This window comes from Bufo bufo, chromosome 6, assembly GCF_905171765.1.
Source record: "Bufo bufo chromosome 6, aBufBuf1.1, whole genome shotgun sequence".
Classification (NCBI taxonomy): domain Eukaryota; kingdom Metazoa; phylum Chordata; class Amphibia; order Anura; family Bufonidae; genus Bufo; species Bufo bufo.
The window spans coordinates 319532351-319557546 of record NC_053394.1 but is presented as its reverse complement, the minus strand read 5'-3'; the positions used below and the strand labels follow the sequence as shown (position 1 = coordinate 319557546).

The window sequence follows — 25196 nt, the reverse complement described above, 5'->3', positions numbered from 1 at the left end:
TAATACAGATACAGGAGGCAGGTACCCCGGCACCCGCCTCCTTTGTATTACAGGTTAATTCTCATTGGTGGCACAGTGGCCAGGCACCTGCTATGCCGGCTGCTTGACTCTGGGGAGGACACTCAGGAGGAGGAGGATGCTGCCACTAGCTCAGACGGCGCAGCAGTGTATTCCCTTCCTTGTCCCGCCACCTGCTTTAATTAATAGCAGCAAATTCATTGGTGGCAGTGGTGCGGGCAGCTTCAGAGCCCGCTCACTTCATTGGGCTCAGCACGGCCGCGTCATAGGAGGGGGGGACTCCCTCCTTCTCAACTGTCTGCGAGCGCCATAAGAGGAGGGTCTAGTATCGAAAAAATGAACATCCTGATACCGAATCGATACTGGCATAAAAGTATCGATTGGGTATCGAAAGTTCGATACCCTAAACAACCCTAGTCTGCAAAAAATTTCCTTAACTTAGGCATCATATGAATGGTAGGCAAATTACAATCCTCAATAATGTACACAAGTGGCACTTATATAGTGTAAGCATTAAAGAGGACCAGTCAGCTCCCCTGTCTGTTTTAGGGCTCTTTCACACCTGCGTTATTGTCTTCCGGCATAGAGTTCCGTCGTCGGGGCTCTATGCCGGAAGAATCCTGATCAGGATTATCCTAATGCATTCTGAATGGAGAGTAATCCGTTCAGGATGCATCAGGATGTCTTCAGTTCCGGTACGGAACGTTTGTTGGCCGGAGAAAATACCGCAGCATGCTGCGCTTTTTGCTCCGGCCAAAAATCCGGAACACTTGCCGCAAGGCCGGATCCGGAATTAATGCCCATTGAAAGGCATTGATCCGGATCCGGCCTTAAGCTAAACGTCGTTTCGGCGCATTGCCGGAGCCGACATTTAGCTTTTTCAGAGTGGTTACCATGGCTGCCGGGACGCTAAAGTCCTGACAGCCATGGTAAGTGTAGCGGGGAGCGGGGGAGCAGTATACTTACCGTCTGTGCGGCTCCCGGGGCGCTCCAGAGTGACGTCAGGGCGCCCCAAGCGCATGGATCACGTGATCGCATGGATCACGTCATCCATGCGCATGGGGCGCTCTGACGTCATTCTGGAGCGCCCGGGGAGCCGCACGGACTGTAAGTATACCGCTCCCCCGCTCCCCGCTCCTACTATGGCAACCAGGACTTTAATAGCGTCCTGGGTGCCATAGTAACACTGAAAGCATTTGGAAGACGGTTCCGTCTTCAAATGCTTTCAGTACACTTGCGTTTTTCCGGATCCGGAGTGTAATTCCGGCAAGTGGAGTACACGCCGGATCCGGACAACGCAAGTGTGAAAGAGGCCTTAGTAAATACCACACTTTTATTAAATGTTCTAGAGCATGTTTTCTTAGAAGTTTGCATTGTACCATTCCTCTGTTATTCCTCCAGGAAATGTATGAATACATTGACAACAGTTACCATTTCCCTGTTCAGTGTGCATGTCATTTTCAGCACTTATTGAGAGACAAGAACTTTAGTCTTGATTTATATATTCGAACTCTCCACCATTGGCAGGTGTAGCACAATATGTAGGTCCTTATGGAGATTATGGGTTAATTTATTATTAGATATAGTATGCAAGGCGGAGTGGCTTGGCTATGGCGGTGTGAGCACGCACTAGTGTGGAGCTCCCGCCACGAGGCTGAGAAAATATCAGCCAACCTACTTTATAGATCCCTGGAAGCGCACATGGTGAGGACGAGGAAGAGGTCCCTCAGCAGGGATGCCGCGTTAACAGAGCGGCTTGCGCTGCTATTTTACCGTGGGACCTGAGACAGCGGCAGTAGGCTGCAATCCAGAAGCTGTTCCATTCCACCCTGGCCAACAGCTCAACAACACTGCGCCACCAACGGAATGAAGCGCTGCATTGGCGTCGCAGACATCCACACCGTAGGGCATAATCACCGCCATCTTGGAACACCAGCACGAACTTGCAAGTGCAACAAGGTATGGCAAAGACGCTAGACCATAAAGGAATGGCAGAGGGGGGCCACCCAGAAGAGCAGTGGGATTGGAAGGAACATATGAAATTACTCCCCAGAAGACAAGAAATGGAGAAATTTATTGAGAGACTAGAACACTCTTATAAACAAGAACTGTCTGTAGTAAAAGCTAATATACAAGCATTAGAGGTAAAGGTGGAGGAGGTTGCCTCAACGCAGGACCACACAGCTGCTAAAGTTGAGGATTAGATAGCCCAAGGGGAATCAAGAGATTATCATATATGCCAACTATACTGCTTACATGATGATATCGGAATAGGAGAAATAATATAAGGATAAAAGGGCTCCTAGAATCCACTAAAGCAGAGGACCTGTTACCAACACTGCAAGGTTTATTCAGCACCATCTTGGAGAAACCAGTCTCGGATCGCCTGGAGATAGACAGGGCTCACAGAACATTGGCTCCTATCAACCCAGACCCCGCCAAACCAAGGGATGTAATTTGCTGTCTTCATTATTATGCAGTGAAAGAGGAGATCATGAAAAAGGCTCGCAACTTCTCGACTATTGACTTTGATGGAGATACCTTAACAATCCTACAAAACCTGTCACAAGCTAGCCTAGCCCAAAGGAGAGCCCTCAAACCCTTGCTAGATCTCCTTAGAGCAAATTACATTCTCTACTCATGGAGGTTTCCATTTCAACTAATAGTACGCAAGAATGGTCACCGCCTCGAACTGCAAGACCCAGAGGATCTGAACACATTCCTCACAGCATTGGATTTGCCCATAATTCAACTACGAGAGTGGCAGACTATGCCTCCACTTCACTCGCACTCGCCACTACGAAGATCCAGGAATGACCTTTAAGGACGCAGCAATATGACCCACTCTACTTAAATTTGAAGAGCATCACTGAAGAATGCAGCAAATCCCCACAGACTCTACAATAACACGGATAGGACTTTCAGGCCTAAGCAAAACCACAGCCTAACCACAACCAAGAGAGTCCCTTTCTGTCGAGATATTCTACCTACCTGAGTTATATGTTCTTCTTGTTACTATGTTTCTCCATATAGATTTTCCTATTGTATATCCGACATGTGTTCATAAAGGGTGCATTGCCACCTTGGTGGTTTTATTTAAGACAGGGTTGATTCATGGCTCAATAGATAGATACATGTTAATCTAACGGCGGAGGCGGGGCCCTCCTCCCTCCGTCACTGTAAGACCATCGGGCGGGGCACTTCCTCCATCACTGAAAGACCGTCTCCCGTTTAGAAACTCGTCTCCATTTTTGTTAGAGACGTTGTGCCCTTCTTCACAGAAGGGATTCTTTAGTACTGTCTCTATCCCCTTCCTTCTCTTTTTCTGTTCCCGTTTTCTTTTCCTCCTTTCCCTTATCTGTTAACCACCACATCTCTTCAGTTAGGCCTACTAGCTCAGAGAATCTTACTGCCTAAATAGGAACCTTATTGGCTTACATATACCATAAGACCTCTATGGGTTCTCTCCGCTCCCTCTTTCTTCTTTTCTCCTTATAATCTCAACCTTTCTACGCGGCTGAGCTCAGAAGTCTTGGACATCTATAATATCCTATATTTTCTTCGCAGTCTATTTTCTATCTTCTGACCAAAACACATTACTTTTCCACAGCAGATAGCTTGTTGGGAAGGTGGCTCCACCTAGTGTCAGGCTTGCCTCATTAAATGTCAGGATTTAATATCCCTGAAAAACGCTCTAAGGTGCTTTATACCATGCACAGAGAGAGGGTGTAGATCCTTCTACTGCAGGAGACGCTTTTCAAGCAGGGGCCATGTGCCGAGTATACACTCTAAATATTACAACTATTGGGCTCATAGCACTAATCCTGAATCTAAGTCGAAAGTAGTGTCTATTGCAGGGGTGGCCAACCTCACAGACACAAAGAGCCAAAAAAAAAAAAAGTATGACTATCAGGAGCCACAAGCTATACATTTACACACCGTATTTTTCGCCCTACAAGATACACCTAGGTTATAACAAAGAAAAATAAGACAAATAATTTTTTTTTATCTGATCTGAAGTCTGATAAAAATATTTCAGACCTCAGATCAGACTCCTAAATCAGATCCCCAATCATCATCTGACCTAAAATAAGATCCCCAAACCTCATCAGACCTCCAAATCAGACCCCCAAAATAAGAACCCCAATGCTCGGATCAGACAACACAAATCACACTCCCAGTGTCAGACCCTCAGATCTCCCCCTTCTCAGATCTGACCCCCCATGCTCAGACCTGACCAACCCATGCTCAAACAAGACCCCCTACGCTCAGATCTTCCCCCCATGCTCAAATCTGAAACCCCATGCTCAGACCCCCCCCATGCTCAGATCTGACCCCCATTGCTCAGACCAAGACCCCCATGCTCAGACCAGACCACCATTGCCCAGATCAGGACACCCCCCCCCCCCCCCCCCCCCAGTTCTATAATTTAAAAAAAATAAAGTGGACAGTCAGCTGGAGCTACAGTGCCCGATCAGGAAAAGAGATCTGAGCATGGGGTGGATAGTGAGCCGGCCTGACTGCTTCCCAGCTCCACATCTAGAGCCACACTTGAAGAAGCAAAGAGCCACATGCGGCTCAAGAGCCACAGGTTGGCCACCCCTGGTCTATTGCATTGCATAAATCTCTACCTTATACCTTTTTAGAGAACCGGACGGACCCATGTGGGAGATTCTTGTTCCTGAAACTGAAGATCCATGAGAGAACATACACCATTGGGAATTTATACTTGCCAACAAACGTAAGACAAAGCAAAAAACTCACAGGTATCTTATCCAAACTAGATGGTTTTGCAGAGGGAATTGTACTATTGGGGGGCAACTTCAAAAAGATTATGGAACCCTTGCTGGACTCTTCCACGGGCAAAACAACGGTTCCAAAATCAGCAATTCTACGTGCAAAACAAGCATTACACTCCAGGCAACTGGTAGATGTATGGCGCATCTTACACCCTAAAGACAAGGATTATACTTATTTCTCCCCAGCCCATCAGTCCTACAGTCGAATGGACATGTTCTTGATATCCCACCATGCCTTGACTTTCCATCCAAACACACATATAGGGACCTCAATATGGTCTGACCACGCCCCAATATTCCTGTCTCTTGAACTACCGGGACTGACAGCTAAAGAATAGACATGGCGATTAAACGAGACCCCCTTATATGATAGTGTATGCAGAGCCGAGATAGAATCCACTATTAGGGAGTTCCTAGCAAATCACTCAATGGATAGCACGGCTCTACCTATACAGTGGGAGGCATTAAAATGTGTGTTACGAGGGGTTCTGATTCAGAATGGGGCGCGGCTTAAGAGAGAACAGACCACCAAAGTACAACAATTGTGGTCTCAAATAGAGGCTTTGGAACTCTCACATAAACAGTCTCTGGACCCGAGGACCCTTATGCCTCGTTTCCACTGAGCGGATCGGTTCGGTCGGCACAGTTTGGACGATTTTGTAATGGTCCGGTCTATTTAGGTGAGCGTTTTCCACTGCAACTCGGGCCGCCGGGTCCATATGTGGTTTAGAAAAAAATGCGTCGCGTGACGTCACACTAGTGCGACAACAAACGCGACGCTGTAAACAACAAAGATGGAGGTCATCCAGCAGCTCGTGTTTTCACTACTTGCATTTTGGTCTATGGTAGTTAAAATACATGCTGTTGTGTATCAGAGAAGGTTGCGAGCTGCAAAGAGAAATACAGCAGAAAAGAGACGCAAACTTCGAGCTTGGATCTTGAGCCGGGACGAGAAATACAGCCTTGTACGACAAAGACAAAGACGGCAGAGCTATAGGGTAAGCATCAACTGTATGCGTTACTGTATGCACACGTATGTTAAATTGACATAGTATTCTACATAAAATACTCCTTATTATTTGTTGCCCGCTTTTATAAATGATGCAATCTTACCCTTTGTTTTTTAAACTTGTTTTTTAGATGCTTCTCCTTTCGTTAAAGCAGCGCCGCCGACCAGTCATTTGGGCTCTACCCCGTTCCAATGAGTGGTGGGATGTGACCGTCCTCGGATTTACACACACACAGTGGCTGCGCAATTTCAGAATGTCGGAGGAAACCTTTGGATACCTTTGCGCAAAGGTAAGTCCAGCAATGGAGAAGCAAAGCACCAACTTCAGAGCTAGTTTGCCAGTGAGGAAAAGAGTTGCCATTGCACTGTGGAAGCTGGCTACCAACAGTGAATACCGAAGTATAGGCCACCTTTTCGGTGTGAGCAAATCAACAGTGTGCCGGTGTGTGCAGGACTTCTGTAAGGCTGTCTGCACATTGCTAGCTCCTGAGATTGTTCATTTTCCAGACAGTGAAAAGCTAAAAGACATGGCTAACTACTTTGAGGACAGGTGGGGCCTTCCACAGTGTGTTGGCGCCATTGATGGTTCACACATACCAATAATAGCACCACAAGTATACCACACTGACTATTTTAACCGAAAAGGCTGGCATTCCATCATCCTCCAGGGAGTAGTGGATGGAAAAGGACTATTCTGGAGTGTGAATGTGGGAAAACCTGGAAGTTTGCATGATGCTCGAGTTCTAAGATTGTCCACATTTTGGGACTGGGTTGGCCAGGGAGGCCTGTACTCTGGCCACACAAGGAACATTTCAGGGGTGAATGTTGGCTATTATGTGCTCGGGGATTCAGCATACCCTTTACAAAATTGGCTCCTGAAACCATTTGGTGACAATGGCCGCCTGACACCAGAACAGCAAATCTACAACAGGAAAACATCCAGGGCAAGGGTGGTTGTAGAGAATGCATTTGGAAGACTAAAGGGTAGATGGCGGTGTCTTATGAAAAGCAATGACAGTGACATTGAACTTGCAAAAGCCATGGTGCTTACTTGCTGTGCTCTTCACAATATTTGTGACAGACTTTTACCAGGACTGGAATACGAATGCAGAAGAGCCTGTACGGGTAGTAGCACAGGACATGGAGGAAGAGTGCAATGAGGTACGTCAGGCTCTGATGCGATACCTTATCGCTTAATTTTTATTGTTGTATTAATTTTTTATTGCTGAAATAAAGTTTACCTTACATCAGACACAACCAGGGTCTCTCATGTCTTTTATTTTCAAACCAAAAAGTAATCTTGCTATATACTAAGAAATATACATATGTACATCAAATCTTTACATCAGAACAGTGCTGGCAGAGAGGGACTACTCCCTTGGCGGTGGTCTGGTATCATGACTGGCTGCTAGCACTTGAACAAGCTGCCCAAGGACACCCAGGAAGGCCTGGTTGAATGTAGCCAACTGCTCCATCTGCTGCTGTGCAATTTCAGCCTCCTGGCGCATAGCTTCCTGGGCATCCTGACGCAGTGCCTGAAACCTCCGCTCAGAAAGGACATCCAGCCTTTCCAGCTGCCTTTCCTCGGCTGCCCGCATATCCTCCATGACTGTGCGCAGATCCAGCTGCGAGCGTCTCCTTTCACCTGGAATATACAACAGAACAGAATACAGTATAGACGCAAAAAAGTTCACAAGCAATCTTGCTATGTACTCTTTCAAGTGTGAGTGGACAAAATATATGCACAAAATAAAAAATAAGAAAAAAACCTAATCATGTCCATACCTGTTTGCCGGGGTGCATTGGGCGTACTATGTGGTTAGCTGGAAGGTGGTGATGCAATAGTGCTGGTGCTGCTGAACGACATTGACGGACCATCATCAGACAAGTTTGACGCATCATTGGAGAGTCCTTCAACTGTATCTGAAAATGCAAGTATGGTTAGATATATTTTTTATAACGGTTAGCAGAGCGAAATGATATGCAGAATCCAAAAAAAAAAACACTTACCAACAGGTTCTATCATGGACTCGAGAAGTGCAGTAGCAGAGTCCAGACCTCCCTCCCTGCCTTGGTTTGCCGGCCTATGACCGTAAATGGCGTCCATGGCATCGTACCACTTCCAGGTACTGCGACTGTTTCCACTACGGCCGTTGGCATCCTTAATTTTTTTATATTGGATTTTAAGCTTCTTAAGCTTTGCCCTACACTGACCCGACGTCCGTTCAAATCCTTCCGCCGCCATCCGCTGAGAAATATCTTGGAACACCTTTTCATTTCTCACTGATCCATCAAGCTCACTCTGAATAGCGCCATCCCCAAGAATAGTTAAAAAAGTGGCTAGTTCCTGAGACGACCACAGCTTGCTGTTGTTTGCAGGCATCCTTCTCCCATTATCTGAACTAATCGCGGCGTAGTGTTTATGTTGCGCTTACGTTTGACGTAATTCAGGCCGCCAATCAGGAGAATGTATTGTGTGACGCAAGTAGCTCCGCCCTATCCGAACCGTTCCATTTTTCTATGGCCCTACATCTGAAGCAGGACCCTGAATGGTGCGGTACGGTTCTCTTGTATGGATCGCTTTCATAGTGGAAACACCCAAAATAGCGAACCGTACCGTACCGACCCGAACCGATCCGCTCAGTGGAAACGAGGTAGTGACCTCAGCACAGCTAGAAAGAAACTTCAGAGGATTCTTACAGAATCCACATACAGAAACGCTGAACGGTTCCGCAGTTATCTATTCAAAAACTCTAATAAACCTGGGAAAACCCTAGCAAGACTTTTTCACCCCCGACAACAAGTGAGCTATATCCCCATGATTAAAGATACAAAGGGTAAAAATTCTCCGTCAGGGAAAAGTCCAGGACCTGACGGATTTACAACTGCCTTCTACAAACGCTTTAATGAACACATTTCCCCCTTTTTGACAAAAGTTTTTAATAGCATTGGATCGAAGTCCTTGTTTCCCACACAATCACTAGAAGCCCATATCAGCGTCTTACCCAAGCCAGGAAAATACATCACTATATCTTCTAACTACAGACCAATTTCTCTAATTAACATAGACATAAAAATTTACTCCAAGATACTTGCAGATCGACTATCCCCCATAATTCCCAATCTAATCCATACAGACCAGGTAGGCTTTGTACGTGGAAGAGAAGCTCGTGACGATACAATTAAAACCCTGATTCTCACCAATATAGCAAAAACGGATACCTCCCCCATGTGTTTACTGTCTGTAGATGCCGAGAAGGCATTTGACCGTGTTCATTGGTCATGCCTAGACTCCACTTTACGACAAATTGGTTTAGGACCAAAGTTTCTTCATAAGATTAGCGCTCTCTACACTAACCCCACAGCCAGCGTTAGAGTGAATGGGCTTTTATCTCCTTCTATACCCATTGGAAACGGGACCAGGCAAGGTTGCCCGCTATCACCGCTGCTATACGTTCTAGTGATGGAACATTTGGCCAACGCTCTCCGCGCTAACCCATAAATACACGGATTCACCTTTAAGGGATCCCATTATAAAACAGCTTTATATGCAGATGATCTCCTAATGTACGTCACTTAGCCTCATATATCCCTCCCTTCGGTTTTATCCGAATTTGAACGATTCGGTCATTTAAACCACTTCAAAGTTAACTATTCAAAATCTGAAATATTAAACTTGTGGTCGGGGCTACACCTGAAACTGAATCCTAACTAGTAGTTAGCTAAAACGGTTTGATTTGTGTCGTAACCGCAACGTCGTAGGGATGACTTAAGGAGGCCATCCCCTGGTGTGACAATGAAATGGAGTGTGGGAAGGGTGGGTGTGCTGAACAGACGTAGGATGTAGGGGAGGGGGAAACGACCCTAAATAGCGGGGCAGAGGCCCTCCCACAGATACAGGCCAATAAATCGGCCTTATAACTTGTGGTCGGGCTACACCTGAAACGGAATCCTAACTAGTAGTTAGCTAAAACGGTTTGATTTGTGCCGTATCCGCAACGTCGTAGGGATGACTGAAGGAGGCTAAAAAGAGACCACATGCAATCAGAAAACTTTATTACAATTCGCACTTACAGTACCAGGTTCTGAAAGGCGAGAGACATCTCAATGTTCGGGCGAGGTATTTATCTGGAATAACAGGAGGAGTGCCACCGCCCTAATTTCCTGATGACGTGAGCAGGAACTTGGTTCTTGGATGCTGCGGAAGCGGCGCCAATCCAAAAGGAGTGGCCAGAGACAGATGCTGGGTCTAAACCTAGGTTGGCCACCAGGGAACGGATATGAGAAACAAACTGGGTGCTTGTGAGATGCGCTGCATTGAACGGCAACAGTGGCCTATGGGGTGGTGTACTGTCAAGACTTTTTAACAACTGGCGTAGCACTTGAACAGGGCACCAGCGGTGGGTGGTAGGGTAGTATGTGATCTGGGTAGGAGGACCTGACTGTGATGTTTTGGTGGACGTGAGCGAGAGAATGAAGCTATCTCTACTAGCCTTCAGTTGACCGACAGTCAGATACCTGTGGCTACTACGGGCTGAGGTAAACTCTCCTGGTCTCAGGAAGCCATAGAAAGCCAGGTATATGGCTGCTTTTATCACTAGACTCTGTTGGGCGCCAAAAGGGCTATTGTCTAACATGTCAGATAACTGACGAAATGTTTGCCCGGGGATGGCCTGATGGCCCGGACGTATATTTCGATTGCATTTTACAAGACCCCTGAGAGTAGCCTTGATTACATGAATGGAGAATAGTGAGGGAGCTTCTGGTTGACTCGAGGCTCGGAAATGCTGTACACCGGCTAAGTAAGACTTAACTGTGGAGTATGACAAATTTAGGTCAGAATGACAATAGCCGATGAAAGCCAAGATGTAGTCGAGACCGCCTTGGGGAAACCTGTCTTGGAATTTGAGAAATGCCCTCCACCCTGTATGGTAAGTCCTGGCCGTGTTGGGTGACAGGGACTTGGCCAGTAATGAACGAGCTGTAGCTAGATGAGAGTTTAAACCCAGATCAGTGACGGGAACGGAGGAACTGTGACACCGTTGACGTCTGCGTCGGAAAATACCTGTGAGAAAAGGCCAAAATTAGCTCTAGATAGGGCATCAGCTGCAACATTCTTTTGCCCAGATATATGTGAGCATACAGTATGTATTGAAACTGGTGTTGCAACAAAAGAAGCACTAGACGTCTGAGGAACAATAACACCTGAGGGGATTTAGATGACCCGTTATTTAAGATATCCATTACAGCTGCGTTATCGGAAACGAATCACACGGTGTGACCGGTCCACTCGTGACCCCAAACATGAGCGGCTGCAACTAAGGGGTAAATCTCAAAGGAAGCTGAAGACTGAAGAAACCCCCGGCAGTGTCTTGACCTCGTCGGGCCACACATTCGCTAGCCAATGTGTGCCAAAAATGGCTGCGAATCCAGAACTGGGAGCGGCATCGGAGAAGACTATAGGGGAACTGTTAGACACTACCGGGATGAGGAGAGAAATACCATTCCAGTTACTAAGAAAATAGTCCCACATGGCTAAATCGGCTACTGTTTGGTCGTCAAGGCATATGAGGCTGTCTTGGGAAGGAGCTGAAGGAAGGAGGGCTAGTAGTCGTGAAACAAATGCCTACCTTGGGCATGACTCGCATAGCAAAGTTTAACATGCCTAAAAGAGACTGTAATTCAACTTTCTTAATAGTTCTGGTCTGCGTAAAATTGTGAAGGACGACCCTAATCCTGCCCAATTTGTTTTCCGGTAATTTTGCGACCATGTTTATTGTATCCAGAATGATGCCTAGGAAAGTGATAACTGGGGGTGGACCTTCAACCTTTTTTGGGGATACGGGAATACGAAGTTGGTGGAAACAGCTTAGAAGCGACTGTAGTGCTTTTGGATTGGACCCGGGGTGTTCCAACAATAGAAAGTCATCCAAGTAATGGATAACAAAACTACAATGAAACTCGTTGACTAGTATCCAGTGGAGAGCCTGAGCCAATTTGTCAAACAACCATGGACTGCTTTTGGATCCGAAGGTAAGTTTAGAGGCAAAGTAATAAAGATCTCTCCACTTTATACCATGCCACTGCCACAGAGCTAGACTGATGGGGAGTAGTTTAAAGGCATCAGAAATATCAGCTTTTGACAGAATAGTGTTACGGCCTAACTGCAGTATTATGGCGATAGCATGATCTATGGAGGAATATTTCATACTGACTTCTTCGGAGAGTATGAGAGAGTTGATACTAGGAGTGGAGTGACCGTGTGGGGCTGATAAATCGATGATCAATCTTTCTTTATTGCTAAACTTCCCTGTGACTACGCCTATAGGGCTGACTCTCCACCGATCAAAAGGAGGGAAAGAAAAGGGGCCTATTAGGAACCGCTTGGCCAACTCAATGGAAATCAGTTCATCTGCTGCCTGAGGGTGAAGCTCTGCTGACAATAAATTCCTGCATTCATAAGACGATTCGGGCAGGGCAATTAGGCCAGTGTGGAAACCTGACCTAAAACCTGACATGAGGAACTGTACGAAGCTAGGGTCGTGGTGGTTGCGTAGGAAATGCAGAAAGCAATCAACGTTAACGACACTCAAATAAGACTTATCCGCCTTTAATGTACAGACCGATTTAAGATGGGCTCTGAAGCAATTCACACAAACATGTAACAGCCTACACTGACTGTAATTGCAGGAGGAAAAATTTAAATTATTGCAGATCTGAGATCGGCCGAGGTATTGAATGGGCCTTCCTAACTTGTCAACTAAACCTGAGGCATTCTGGGGTTCAGGGTGCCTAGATGGCTGTGCGGAAGGGCTACTATCGGCACTTAAGGCAGCCTTGTGACACCATTCTGCTGTGTGGTAGATGGACTGACACAGAGAACAAGCAAGAGCCCTAAGGCCAGCAAAGTGTCTGCAGAATATCTCAGTGTCGATATTAGCCCAGTTCGTGAGGAATTGAAATTGACTGAGGGCCGCCGCGGCCTTGGCGGAAAAGGAACAGTGATAATCGTAGAACGAACTACCACCATATTTGTACCCCAACTCGGTTACCCTGAACAAATAAAGATCTAATTCCTCCCTGCGGTCGGGCCGTACGGAGCAAATCACATCCCTATACAGGCTGAAAGCTAGAAGGAACTCAGGGATGGTAAGCTTTCTATTTAGCCTGAGATCACGGCCCCTGAGTACTACTGAGACATCACCGCAATCGATGACTTTGCTGTCTGAGAAATCCTGAGTAGCAATCAACAGGGAAGCCAAGTTGACGTCCCTGCCTTCAAGAATATCTTTCTTGGTGTTGGCCGGTATGAAGTGAGCCGGAGTAATATTAGGAACAGAGACAGTCGTACCGGTACCCCCAGCAGCGGACGTGGACAGGATGGCCAACTCTGGACTCGGAGGAGTGAGAATGGCACCACGGGACTTGACCGTGTCCAGTCTGGATTGAATGTCCGTGACTGATGACGTGAGATTGTTGAGCATAAGGTGAATCTGAGTGAGCGACGTCTGGACTGTGGCCATAGAGACTTCCTCCTGACGCTGAGGACTCGAATTGGACATAAGTAGGCGGTATAATTCTGCCTTTCTGGCCGAGGCTGAAAACAGGATACCCTTCCTGGACAGCTCCGCCATTAACCTGGGTACGGTCCAATTCCGTAGTGACGGGATGCTACCCACTTCGGACAGCCTGGCGGCATTCTCGTTGACCAAGGCCTCCATGATATCAGAGGCATGAGACATGGTCCTGTAGGTACAGTATGTAACAATAAGGCTCGACCACACGACCCGAGACCAGACACCAGTGACAAATCTACCACCGAACGATGTGGTGTGCGCACGCATGCCATCGTGAATGGTGTCACCTCGTGATCAATAATTAATAATTACTACCACCGACAGACTGAGCTGACTTACCCACAGCACGGGAGGAGCGAATAGCGGGATGAGGAGAATACCTAAGTTAAAACCGTGAGATTTTAGAAGACAAAATGAGGGAGCGAACCTACCACTGGAAACTTCCCTATACTACCTGTTGGAAACGAAACTGGACCACCCAGAATGGACAGTTGACCCTGAAAAGAAGGAACGTCCCTGGAGAGAGAACGGAGAAAACATACTTAAATAGACAAGGAAACGGCGATACATGACTAGAAACGTGAGCGAGATTGATGAATATACAAGCGTGTTATTTGTAAACTGTGAAGGTATGAAGTGAACTAGCGTGGTAATTTCGTACCTGAAAAGAGAGGTCTTCTCTTCCGGGTGTAGGGCTGATGTCATCGGCGCAGGCGCACTGAGGAAGGAGCGGCCGTCCTACTCTCAAAGCGCCTGCGCCGAATGACGACCGGTACCAAACATGCGTGATTTTTCTCACGCGAGTGCAAAACGCATTACAATGTTTTGCACTCGCGCGGAAAAATCGCGGGTGTTACCGCAACGCACCCGCACATTTTCCCGCAACGCCCGTGTGAAAGAGGCCTTAGGCTACTTTCACACTTGCGGCAGTGTGATCTGGCAAGCAGTTCCGTAGTCGGAACTGCCCGCCGGATCCACCAATCTGGATGTGACTGAAAGCATTTGTGAGACGCATCCGGGTGCGGATCCATCTCACAAATGCAAATTGCAAGAACGAATCCATCTCTCCGCTTGTCATGCGGACAGATGGATCCGTCTTGTATCTTTTTACACATTTTTATCGGTCTGCGCATGCGCAGGCCGGAAGGACGGATCCGATATTCCGGTATTTTGAATGCCGGATCTGGCACTAATACATTCCTATGGGGAAAAATGCCGGATCCGGCATTAAGGCAAGTCTTCAGTTTTTTTCGCCGGAGATAAAACCGTAGCATGCTACGGTTTTCTCTTTTGCCTGATCAGTCAAAATGACTGAACTGAAGACATCCTGATGCATCCTGAACGGATTACTCTCCATTCAGAATGCATGGGGATAAGCCTGATCAGTTCTTTTCCGGTATAGAGCCCCTGTGACGGAACTCTATGCCGGAAAAGAAAAACGCTAGTGTGAAAGTACCCTAAAATATTAAGTTTAAATCCACCCTTTCCCAATTTTACATATAAAATATATAAACAATAAATAAATAAACATATTACATAGCGCTGGGTCCGAAAAGTCCAAACTATTAAATTATTAAAAAATATCTCCTATGCGGTGAGCGCCGTAACAGAAATAAATAAATAAAAAACATGCGATTCGCCATTTTTTTGTCACCTTGTCACCCCAAAAAATAGGATAGGACTGTTCTATTATGGGCCAAACGTTTCATAAAATGCGAAATGCACGCTGCTTTTTTTTCATGTTTTTTTTGCGTGGTATTGAGTATCGCAATACTTTTTTATGGTGATGAAAGCAAATCAAAATTTTGGTATCGAAACAACCCTACGCCGATCTGATCGATGTAGCGTTGTCACGATACCAAAATTTTGATTCGGTTTCAATTTGGCGACTAAAAATTTAATTTGGTGACAAAATTTTTCAGTTCAGGAGCCAATGGCTACTAGGTATTTTTTTTAGTCTGGAGCACTGTAATACCCAGACATTGGCGTACGTCAGATATACCGACCTTGAGGGAATGGTATCAAGAAATGCTACACATTGCTAGAATGGAAGAAATTTCCTCAGATGCGACCAATCAGGGTTCTAAATATATAACCGTGTGGTCAAGCTGGTTAGAATTTCAGTCATCTCCAGACCTTCCAACATTGCTTTCTTCTTGAGTAATTCCCTTTGGGATATAGTGGAACATAATCATCAGGCAGTTGCTCACTTATTTCCCCCCCCCCCCCTTTTTTTTTTACTCCTTCTTTTTCTTCTCCTATTTTAATTACTTCCTTAATTTGCACTTTGTGATTATAATTTATACGTCAGGTGGAACTGTAAAATGCTCTTATGTATGTCTGTCGACGAGATATATACACCAGGTGAATTGTAAAATGCACATATTTATATGTCTTTTGATGAGAAATTAGTCCCAAGCTGGGGATAACATGTTGTTATATTAAACCTTAAAACTCAATAAAATCGTTTAAACATAAAGATACAAAGGGTCTACCAGTTCACCACCCAGCTCGAATAGCTGAGACCTTTAAGTCATATTATGAATCACTTTACAACATAAAGGGGCAATTAGCGGACATGCAGGCGGTAGACTTGGAGGGTCGGATAAAGTCATATATAGAAGAAACTGCACTACCCCCAATCTCAGAAGCGGCGAGCACCTTGATGGAAGTGGAATTCTCAGAATTGGAGATTAAGGAGGTTCTAACCTCCCTGAAAGGGGGGAAGATTCCAGGCCCAGATGGCTTCACTGCACCTTTTTTTCAAACATTTTAGAGATCTCCTAGCACCTTTCCTCTTGAAGGTTTTTAATAGAATTTCACCCTCCTGCCCTTTTCCCAAACAAGCTTTAGAAGCACATATAGTTGTGATCCCGAAACCTTATAAAAATTCTTCCATCTGCAATAACTTCCGGCCAATTTCGTTAATTAATTGCGATATCAAAATATATTCCAAATTACTAGCGAACCCTAGTGATCCCTGGAGTTATTCACAGAGATCAGGTAGGCTTTATACCAGGCAGAGAAGCCAGAGATAATACTACCCAAACTATCAACCTTATTTCCACAGCGCGGAAGTGTCAAGACCCTCTATGTCTACTGTCGGTGGATGCAGAAAAAGCATTCGATAGGGTAAATTGGAGATTTATGATAGCTGCATTAAGACAAATAGGACTTACCTCCAAATTTGTAGATAAAGTATGTGCTCTCTACATCAATCCGACGGCTAGAGTCAAGACTAATGGTATGCTTGCTACTTCCTTTGATATCAGAAATGGGACTCGCCAGGGATGTTCACTCTCGCCCACTTTATCATATAATTGTATAAAATCATTTATAATCACTTATCCAGGTACCTCAGTCCGGCATTGTCTCCATTCTTTTCTGACCCTTACACTACCCAATAGAAAGTTATAGTTCACAAGACGAGGCACAAGTGAAATTATTTTTTTTTTATTACAAACACATTACAAAATGGAAGAATTACACAGTGACTTCTCTCTTCACCATCATTTGCCTAGGTCAGGACTCCTGAAAATACAAATACAGATAGTTCAGTTTTATACGTCATATAAACGCTGTAGAACCTGACGTCATCCCATTTGGTGATGTCACTGGGGTCTCCAGTTATGCTTCTGATACCCTGAGATTGCAAACTAAATGCAGTGTTAACTCCAAGATCATTAAAGGAGTTTTCTGTTTTCTGGGAGTTCAATATTGATGACCCATCTTTAGTGGGGGGTCACATGGCCTATTTGTGGGTCAATGCCATTCAAGAATGGGCCTAAGCTGCAATACCAAGCACAACCACAATAGAATGTACTGCGCTGTGCTTGGCATGCTGCGAGGAGGCCGCAGCTCTCACTGGAGCTCCGCAGCCTCTTTAAACAGATGATCAGCAGATGTGCGGGGTCCTAGACCCCCCCCCAATCGGATATTGATGGCCTATACTGAGGTTAGGCCATCAATATTGAACTTCTGGAAAACCTCCTCTAATTAAACCATCAACCCATGTAGAAGATATACACACAGGAGGTATCTCCTACCCTGAATATAAACCATGATATTTATCAGAGTGTTAAAGACGCAGAAATGTTTTTTTGTTTTTTTTGGTGGTGTGTATGTGTATGTTCCCTTCATTATAGTAGCTATAAGAAGTGTGGAGGTAGCAGTTGCACCCAGATGTAGATGCCTGAGGAGCCTGAAGGCCCTTCTGCCTCAGAAGAAGACACCAGTATTATAAATGGTAGGTTTCGAGTTACACCTCTAATTCCCCCTCATAGGAAAACAGTGACTTATGTTCATATATAAATATCAGCAATTTACCTATATTAGGGACAGGCTCATACACACGTCTCATATATCATCCTGGGAAAATAAATATATTATTACTATTATTTAATTCAGCATTTATTATTACATGAATGGTTTTCTCATCAAGTCATTTCATTTTATACCCCCAATGAAAAATCACAATGCAAAAACCTTTACCAGAAAGAAGTGATCACTGCTCAGTTCATTCACCCTGATCTCTTATTTACACGTATTTTTCGCCCTATAAGACGCACCTGCCCATAAGACGCACCTGCCCATAAGACGCACCTAGGTTTTTGAGGAGGAAAATAAGAAAAATATATATTTTGAACCAAAAGGTGTGCTTTTGGTGGGTTTTGAACTAATAGTGGTCTGTGGATGACACTATTATGGGGGATCTGTGTCTGACACTGTTATGGGGGGATTTGTGGCTGACACTGTTATGAGGGATATGTAGATGACACTGTTATGGGGGCATCTGTGAATGGCAGTGTTATGGGGCATCTGTGAATGGCACTGTTATGGGAGCATCTATGGAGGGCACTGTTATGGGGGCATTTGTGGATGGCCCTGTTATGGGGGCATCTGTGGATGGCACTGTTATGGGGGCATTTGTGGATGGCACTGTTATGGGGGATCTGTGGATGACACATATAGCATCTTATGCTATGTGTCATCCACTGATCCCCGATCCCCTCATAACAGTGTCCCTGTGTAGTGTGAATGACCCCCAATACAGAGGGTGGGGGCCGGCGTCTAGTTTTGTAATGGCAGCGGGGCCCGGTGCAGTCACTGTATTCTATTGCACCGGGCCCCGCTCACTGTAGTAATCCTATCTAGAACCTTAGGCATTGTTTAACTTTAATATTCTTCAATATAATCCATTAATATTCACTTACTAACGTCCATATCAGGCAGAAGGGCGGGCGGGCACTGGCAGTGTAACTCACGACGTCACGCGCCTGCGCCGCCTGCTTCATTCATAAAGTGGGCGGAGCAGGCGCGTGACGTAGTGAGTTACGCTGCCAGTGCCCGCCCGCCCTCCTGCCTGATACGGACGTTAGTAAGTGAAGATTAATGGATTGTATTGAAGATTATAGTTAAACAATGCCTACAGTTATAGATAGGATTACTACAGTGAGCGTGGCCCGGTGCAAAAGAATACAGTGACTGCACCGGGCCCCGCTGCCATTCAAAACTAGATGCCGGCCCCCAGCCCCTCCTCCCTCCCCACTGATACACCTGCCAACCGCGCTGTGCAGCATGCGGTCGGCGGTGTATCAGTGTAAACTGCAGCATTCGCCCCATAAGACGCACTGCCATTTCCCCCCACTTTTTTGGGGGGGAAAGTGTGTCTTCTAGGGCGAAAAATACGGTATATACAGTGTTGGGAACCTTCTTCTCCTCTCCACCATATCTTCTAGGTGCAGATGCATTTACTATGTCCCATTCAGCAGGGCATCTTCATTTTCTAGATGTTCTAATATGAGGAGCTCCTTGCTTGTTAGAGCGGTCTTCCTAATAAAGTACATGAAAACTATGATATTCGATCACTTACCAATTGGGGGAGTCTGACAACTAGGACCCCCACAATCCTTCTAATGGAGGGATGGCTGATTTCTCGTGTACAGATGCCACTTACTGTGCAGAGAACTACAACACAGCCCCTTTCACTTAAAATGGTTGTCTACTCCCTTAAAATTTTTGACCAAAAGCCTAGAATGGTCTAAAAAAACTAACTGATCCCCGCCACTTCCATACCAGTCCTTCCGTGGTCCTCTCATCGGTCTCTGTATCCTGGCCTCCAATGATGAGGTTTCAACCACTGCAGGCAATCATTGGCTACATTGGTGACCTCCGTGAGCAGGCCAAAATACAGCAACCATCATGGTACCCAGGAAGAGAAAGAATGGGAGTGGTGCAGGATCGGTAAGGTGAGTATTACTCATTTTTAAAGGGCTGGTCATCGGTTTGTTCTCCGGAAAGGTGGTGGTCCTAGAAGTTGGACTCTCACCAATCATAATGTTACGAGACATTTTAGCAATAGGCCATAATATTAAATGTTGGGAATACCCCTTCAATCTCTTCAACCGTTTGCTTGCTGTTAATGATATATGTATGTATCTGTAATCTGTGATAGACTCACATCCAAATCATCCAGGTCGTCCATACTAGGAGGTGCTCCCTTGTCCTTCACTTGGTTGATCAACTGAAAAACAACACATTAAACCATTCATTTTCACTGCTAGCATTGGGTTTATGTTATAAATTTGAGGCTCTGTTCACATTGGCATGAAGCCTTCTGTTCTAAGGCTTCCATGATGGATATGACGGATCTGTATTGACTATTGTAATGGATCCTAACAGACTAAACTTAATGAATGAATGAGATCCATCAGAAATATGCTGTAATATTTCACTCACATCCAGGTAATGTTCTGCTAACGCCATCTCTCCCTCTTCTTCTGCATCCCAGTCTCTCCAATTGTCAAAGTCTACAGACAACCAGGCAGGCTACAGACAAAAGACCAAATGAAGCAATTATTACATAATGATCATTACTGTGGCATTTCTCCATATATCTATGGCAGCATCTGCAATGGGAAAGAGTGGAAATACTACAATTTTGGATAGCGAGGGTGCGGTGAGGTTTTGCACTGAGACCACTCATTTGTAGCAGAATGATAAAGGGTCTCAGATTTACATTATTGCACTTGGTGTGGGGATGCCACTAGTCCTGGCCCCAAGCTCAGGGTAGTCTCATGGGTATCAACTATAATATACCACCTTGTTATTCTCCTTGGTTAGCCTTGGCCATGCCACTTTCTCCTTCCACTTCCTAAGGAAACAAGTAATCGACCGGCCTGAACGTTTCTCCCTGGAATCCTAAATATAGAAATACTCATCACTAAACATGACCAACCAGCATGAAATAAAATGGTGGAGGCCCCCTGGGCTAAAGATTTGGTAGAAAATTGAGCTCATATGAAGTCTATGGGAATTGTGCCTCTTTACGGTTGGATAGGATTGCTAAATCGCCATCAGGGAGCCCCCTCTCCAAAGCCCTAGCTATAATCCCACCCATCTTAAAAATAAATAATTCTATCACATTTACAGTCAGGTCCATAAATATTGGGACATCGACACAATTCTACAATTTTTGGCTCTATACACCACCACAATGGATTTGAAATGAAACAAACAAGATGTGCTTTAACTGCAGACTGTCAGCTTTAATTTGAAGGTATTTACACACAAATCAGGTGAACGGTGTAGGAATTACAGAGGTTTGCATATGTGCCTCCCACTTGTTAAGGGACCAAAAGTAATGGGACAATTGGCTTCTCAGCTGTTCCATGGCCAGGTGTGTGTTATTCCCTCATTATCCCAATTACAATGAGCAGATAAACGGTCCAGAGTTCATTTCAAGTGTGCTATTTGCATTTGGAATCTGTTGCTGTCAACTCTCAAGATAAGATCCCAAGAACTGTCACTATCAGTGAAGCAAGCCATCATTAGGCTGAAAAAAACAAAACAAACCCATCAGAGAGATAGCAAAAAACCTTAGGCATGGCCAAAACAACTGTTTGGAACATTCTAAAAAAGAAGGAACACATTGGTGAGATCAGCAGCACCAAAAGACCCGGAAGACCACGGAAAACAACTGTGGTGGATGACTGAAGAATTCTTTCCCTGGTGAGGAAAACATCCTTAACAACAGTTGGCCAGATCAAGAACACTCTCCAGGAGTATGTGTGGTCACAGGGGGGTTCACCACAAGATGCAAACCATTGGTGAGCCTCAAAAACAGGAAGGCCAGATTAGAGTTTGCCAAATGACATCTAAAAAAGCCTTCACAGTTCTGGAACAACATCCTATGGACAGATGAGACCAAGATCAACTTGTACCAGAGTGATGAGAAGAGAAGAGTATGGAGAAGGAAAGGAACTGCTCATGATCCTAGGCATACCACCTCATCAGTGATGCATGGTGGTGGTAGTGTCATGGCATGGGCATGTATGGCTGCCAATGGAACTGGTTCTCTTGTATTTATTGATGATGTGACTGCTGACAAAAGCAGCAGGATGAATTCTGAAGTGTTTTTTCGGGCAATATTATCTGCTCATATTCAGCCAAATGCTTCAGAACTCATTGGACGGCGCTTCACAGTGCAGATGGACAATGACCCAACGCATACTGCAAAAGCAACCAAAGAGTTTTTTAAGGGAAATAAGTGGAATGTTATGCAATGGCCAAGTCAATCACCTGACCTGAATCCGATTGAACATGCATTTCACTTGCTGAAGACAAAACTGAAGGGAAAATGCCCCAAGAACAAGCAGGAACTGAAGACAGTTGCAGTAGAGGCCTGGCAGAGCATCACCAGGGATGAAACCCAGCGTCTGGTGATGTCTATGTGTTCCAGACTTCAGGCTGTAATTGACTGCAAAGGATTTGCAAGCAAGTATTAAAAAGTGAAAGTTTGATTTATGATTATTATTCTGACCCATTACTTTTGGTCCGTTAACAAGTGGGAGGCACATATGCAAACTGTTGTAATTCCTACACCGTTCACCTGATTTGGATGTAAATACCTTCAAATTAAAGCTGACAGTCTGCAGTTAAAGCACATCTTGTTCGTTTCATTTCAAATCCATTGTGGTGGTGTATAGAGCCAAAAATTTTAGAATTGTGTCGATGTCCCAATATTTATGGACCTGATTGTATATTCCATCCCGTGGCATAAGACCCTAGTGTCCTCCTACCTTTGGTTGGACTCTGTCATACAGTACAATCTCATTATACATCTGAATGTTATCTTCATTTAGACAACTGTGCGGCAAAAGAAGAGAAGAAAATGTTCTGGTTATACTTATGATTAGGTATTTTCCCCAGTCTACGATGACTTCTATAGAGGACTGGCATTGACCGCACTGGGAATTGTGTGGGGCGCTTATCTGTGCTGGTCAATGTCTATGTGCTGCCAGTTTACCATTTGGAGACAATCCAATTACTTACCTAAATAATGCCCCTGATTTTAAAGCCACCGATTTGGAGGTCTGATATTTGTCATATGGCCAAAAGTATTTTAGTCTCAGTTAGATGAGCCTTCCAATATCATAATGCCAGCCACATACAGGCTGAGACATTGTACCACAATCAGAATAACTGGCACACGAGAAAACCCTTCTGGTTGTGGCAAAGCAGCCCCAATTATTCTTTACCATTTCAATCTGAATCCTATTGTTGAGGCATCTATGTCCACCCTCATAGGTATAAGCTCCTGGGACCCAATGTATAATCTATACAAGGGTGACCACCTACCATGTGCCATCTATAACACCACCATCTTCTTATAGGGCAGAGGGGCATTTTTGGCTCCCTCAGGCACCAAGGCCCAGATGCAAGTGCTATTTCTCTACCCCTTCATGGCTACCATAAAAAAGAAATTCCCTAAATTATGACCCTTTCTTTCTCAAATTGACCACTGTAGGAAAATAAAAACTAATTTCACATTACTCGCTATTGTTTAAGACCCCCCCCCCCCACCAAGTCAGTAAGTAAGTAAGTAAGTTATCTACACGTATACTCACCTGAATATGACCTTATGTTCTTCTATGTCCACCTTAACATCCCGACTGTTCTCAACACAGAATTCCATATGCACATACTTTGCCCGGTCATACCAAAGAACTTTAGCAGGTTGCCTTGAAATAAAATTTAAGCAAAAGATTTTTACAAAAAAATAAATAAAAATTTTACACTCTACTGACTGTAGAGTGGAATATATCAACACTGGATACCAGTAAAGGTAGGGTGAGGATTAAAGGGGTTCTCCGGCTCCATATTGACATATACCTGAATGACCTGCCTTCTATGGGTGCTGAGGGGATCCAGCCCCAGGCTCGTCTCTTAGGCAACCTGTTTGTGTATCACTCAGTGTAATACACTAACAAGCAATGCATTACAATACAGATGTATTGTATTGCATTGCAGAGGGGATCAGACCCCCAAAAGTTGAAGTCCCAGATTGGGACAGAAATAAAGTTAAAAAAAAAAGAAGTAAAAAAAAGTGTTTTTAAGAATTGCTTCTAGAATTCTAAGCCTTCAAACGTCCTAAAAAAATAAAATGACATTTACAAAATTATGCCAACATAAAGTAGACATATGGGGAATGTTAAATAATAAATATTTTATGAGGTATCACTTTTTATTTTAAAAGCAGAGAAAATGAGAGTTTGAAAATTGCGAATTTTTCAAAATTTTGGGTAGATTTCGGATTTTTTCAGAAAAAGAGGTGAAATATATTGACTCAAATTCATGACTATCATGAAGTACAATGTGTCACAAGAAAACCATCTCAGAATGGCTAGGATAAATAAAAGTGTTCCAAAGCTATTACCAAAAATGGCGTTATTATGGCGTTAGGGACACGTTCACAAAAATGTATTCAAAAGTTTAGTTACTCTTTAGGTTTTACTGCCTACGCACAATAAAAACGGAGCTGTGTTAGGGCTTTATTTTTGCACGATGACTTGTAGTTTTCATTCATACGGTTGTGGGTTTCATACTACTAATTTTTTTCTCCATTTTTTGTTGGATAAAAAAACAACAAATCTGGCAGTGTTCACCTTTTGGGACAAATTACATGAAAATTTTATAGTCTGGGTCATTACAGATGCAGTGGGCCTCCAACATACATTCTCCTCCCTTCAGCCCATCCAACATACAGTGCCATGTAAATAACATCACTGCTCTCCTTTCAGCCCCTTAAACATACAGTCCCATGTAAGTAGCATCACTTTCCTCATTTCAGCCCCCTCCAGCATACAGTCCCATGTAAATAATATTGCTACATCTTGCAGTCTTTCCTCAACATACCTCATGATAGTCCTGTGAAATCCCGGTAAGGTTCTCCAAGGAGATGCTTCAGCTACTGTGGTAGATGAGGAACTGCAAGCCCTGCTCCTGTGACCATAACCAAAAGTCACCCAGGATTCCTACTATTTTTAGGAACAGCTGCTGGGTGCCCTATCTCTCCCCTCCCCTCCCCCTCGGGAAATATTAGAATGGTCTGGCACCGTATTAGAAAGTCTCCACTGTCTTCTAGAGTATTCCTCACACAGGGCCACAAACTGCCTGGGGAAACGCCAGGTCGGAAATGTAATTTTATTATTCTTTATAATAACAACAGGGAAAACACATGTGGAAATTAGATCATCAGATTTATCTAAAATGCTTATCTGAGATGACCTTGCTAGGTCTATACCTGGTGGTGCTAATGGGAGAATGAATAAAAGTATTGTGTGGGCAATATATGGCAGGGTATATAGTCGTCATTTAGATACTGTATGAAGGTATTATTTATTGTATGGAGATATTTATTTACTGTATGGAGGTATTATTAGGTGCTGTATAGAGGTATTATTTATTTACTGTATGGAGGTATTATTAAGTGCTGTATAGAGGTATTATTTA

The 25196-nt window shown here is 44.5% G+C and overlaps 1 protein-coding gene across 2 annotated transcripts in view; it reads right to left on the bottom strand.

Moving 5' to 3' along the window:
• Window positions 1–24698, bottom strand: part of LOC121004980 (alanyl-tRNA editing protein Aarsd1-B-like) — a 77639-nt gene extending 52941 nt beyond the window's left edge. Inside the window, exons 1-8 of one of the 2 annotated variants that reach the window (XM_040437460.1) lie at window positions 24600–24698; window positions 23312–23425; window positions 22484–22550; window positions 20505–20603; window positions 20142–20231; window positions 19864–19926; window positions 17730–17771; window positions 16870–16934 (exon numbers count right to left, since the gene is read on the bottom strand). In XM_040437460.1, coding sequence (XP_040293394.1) covers window positions 17760–17771; window positions 19864–19926; window positions 20142–20231; window positions 20505–20603; window positions 22484–22550; window positions 23312–23425; window positions 24600–24604 — 450 coding nt within the window. In that variant the 5' untranslated portion in view covers window positions 24605–24698 and the 3' untranslated portion in view covers window positions 16870–16934; window positions 17730–17759. Of the gene's footprint in view, window positions 1–16869; window positions 16935–17729; window positions 17772–19859; window positions 19927–20141; window positions 20232–20504; window positions 20604–22483; window positions 22551–23311; window positions 23426–24599 lie in introns of those variants that run through there. The other variant, XM_040437462.1, reaches the window with a different exon arrangement.
• Between the last annotated feature and the right edge of the window lie 498 nt (window positions 24699–25196).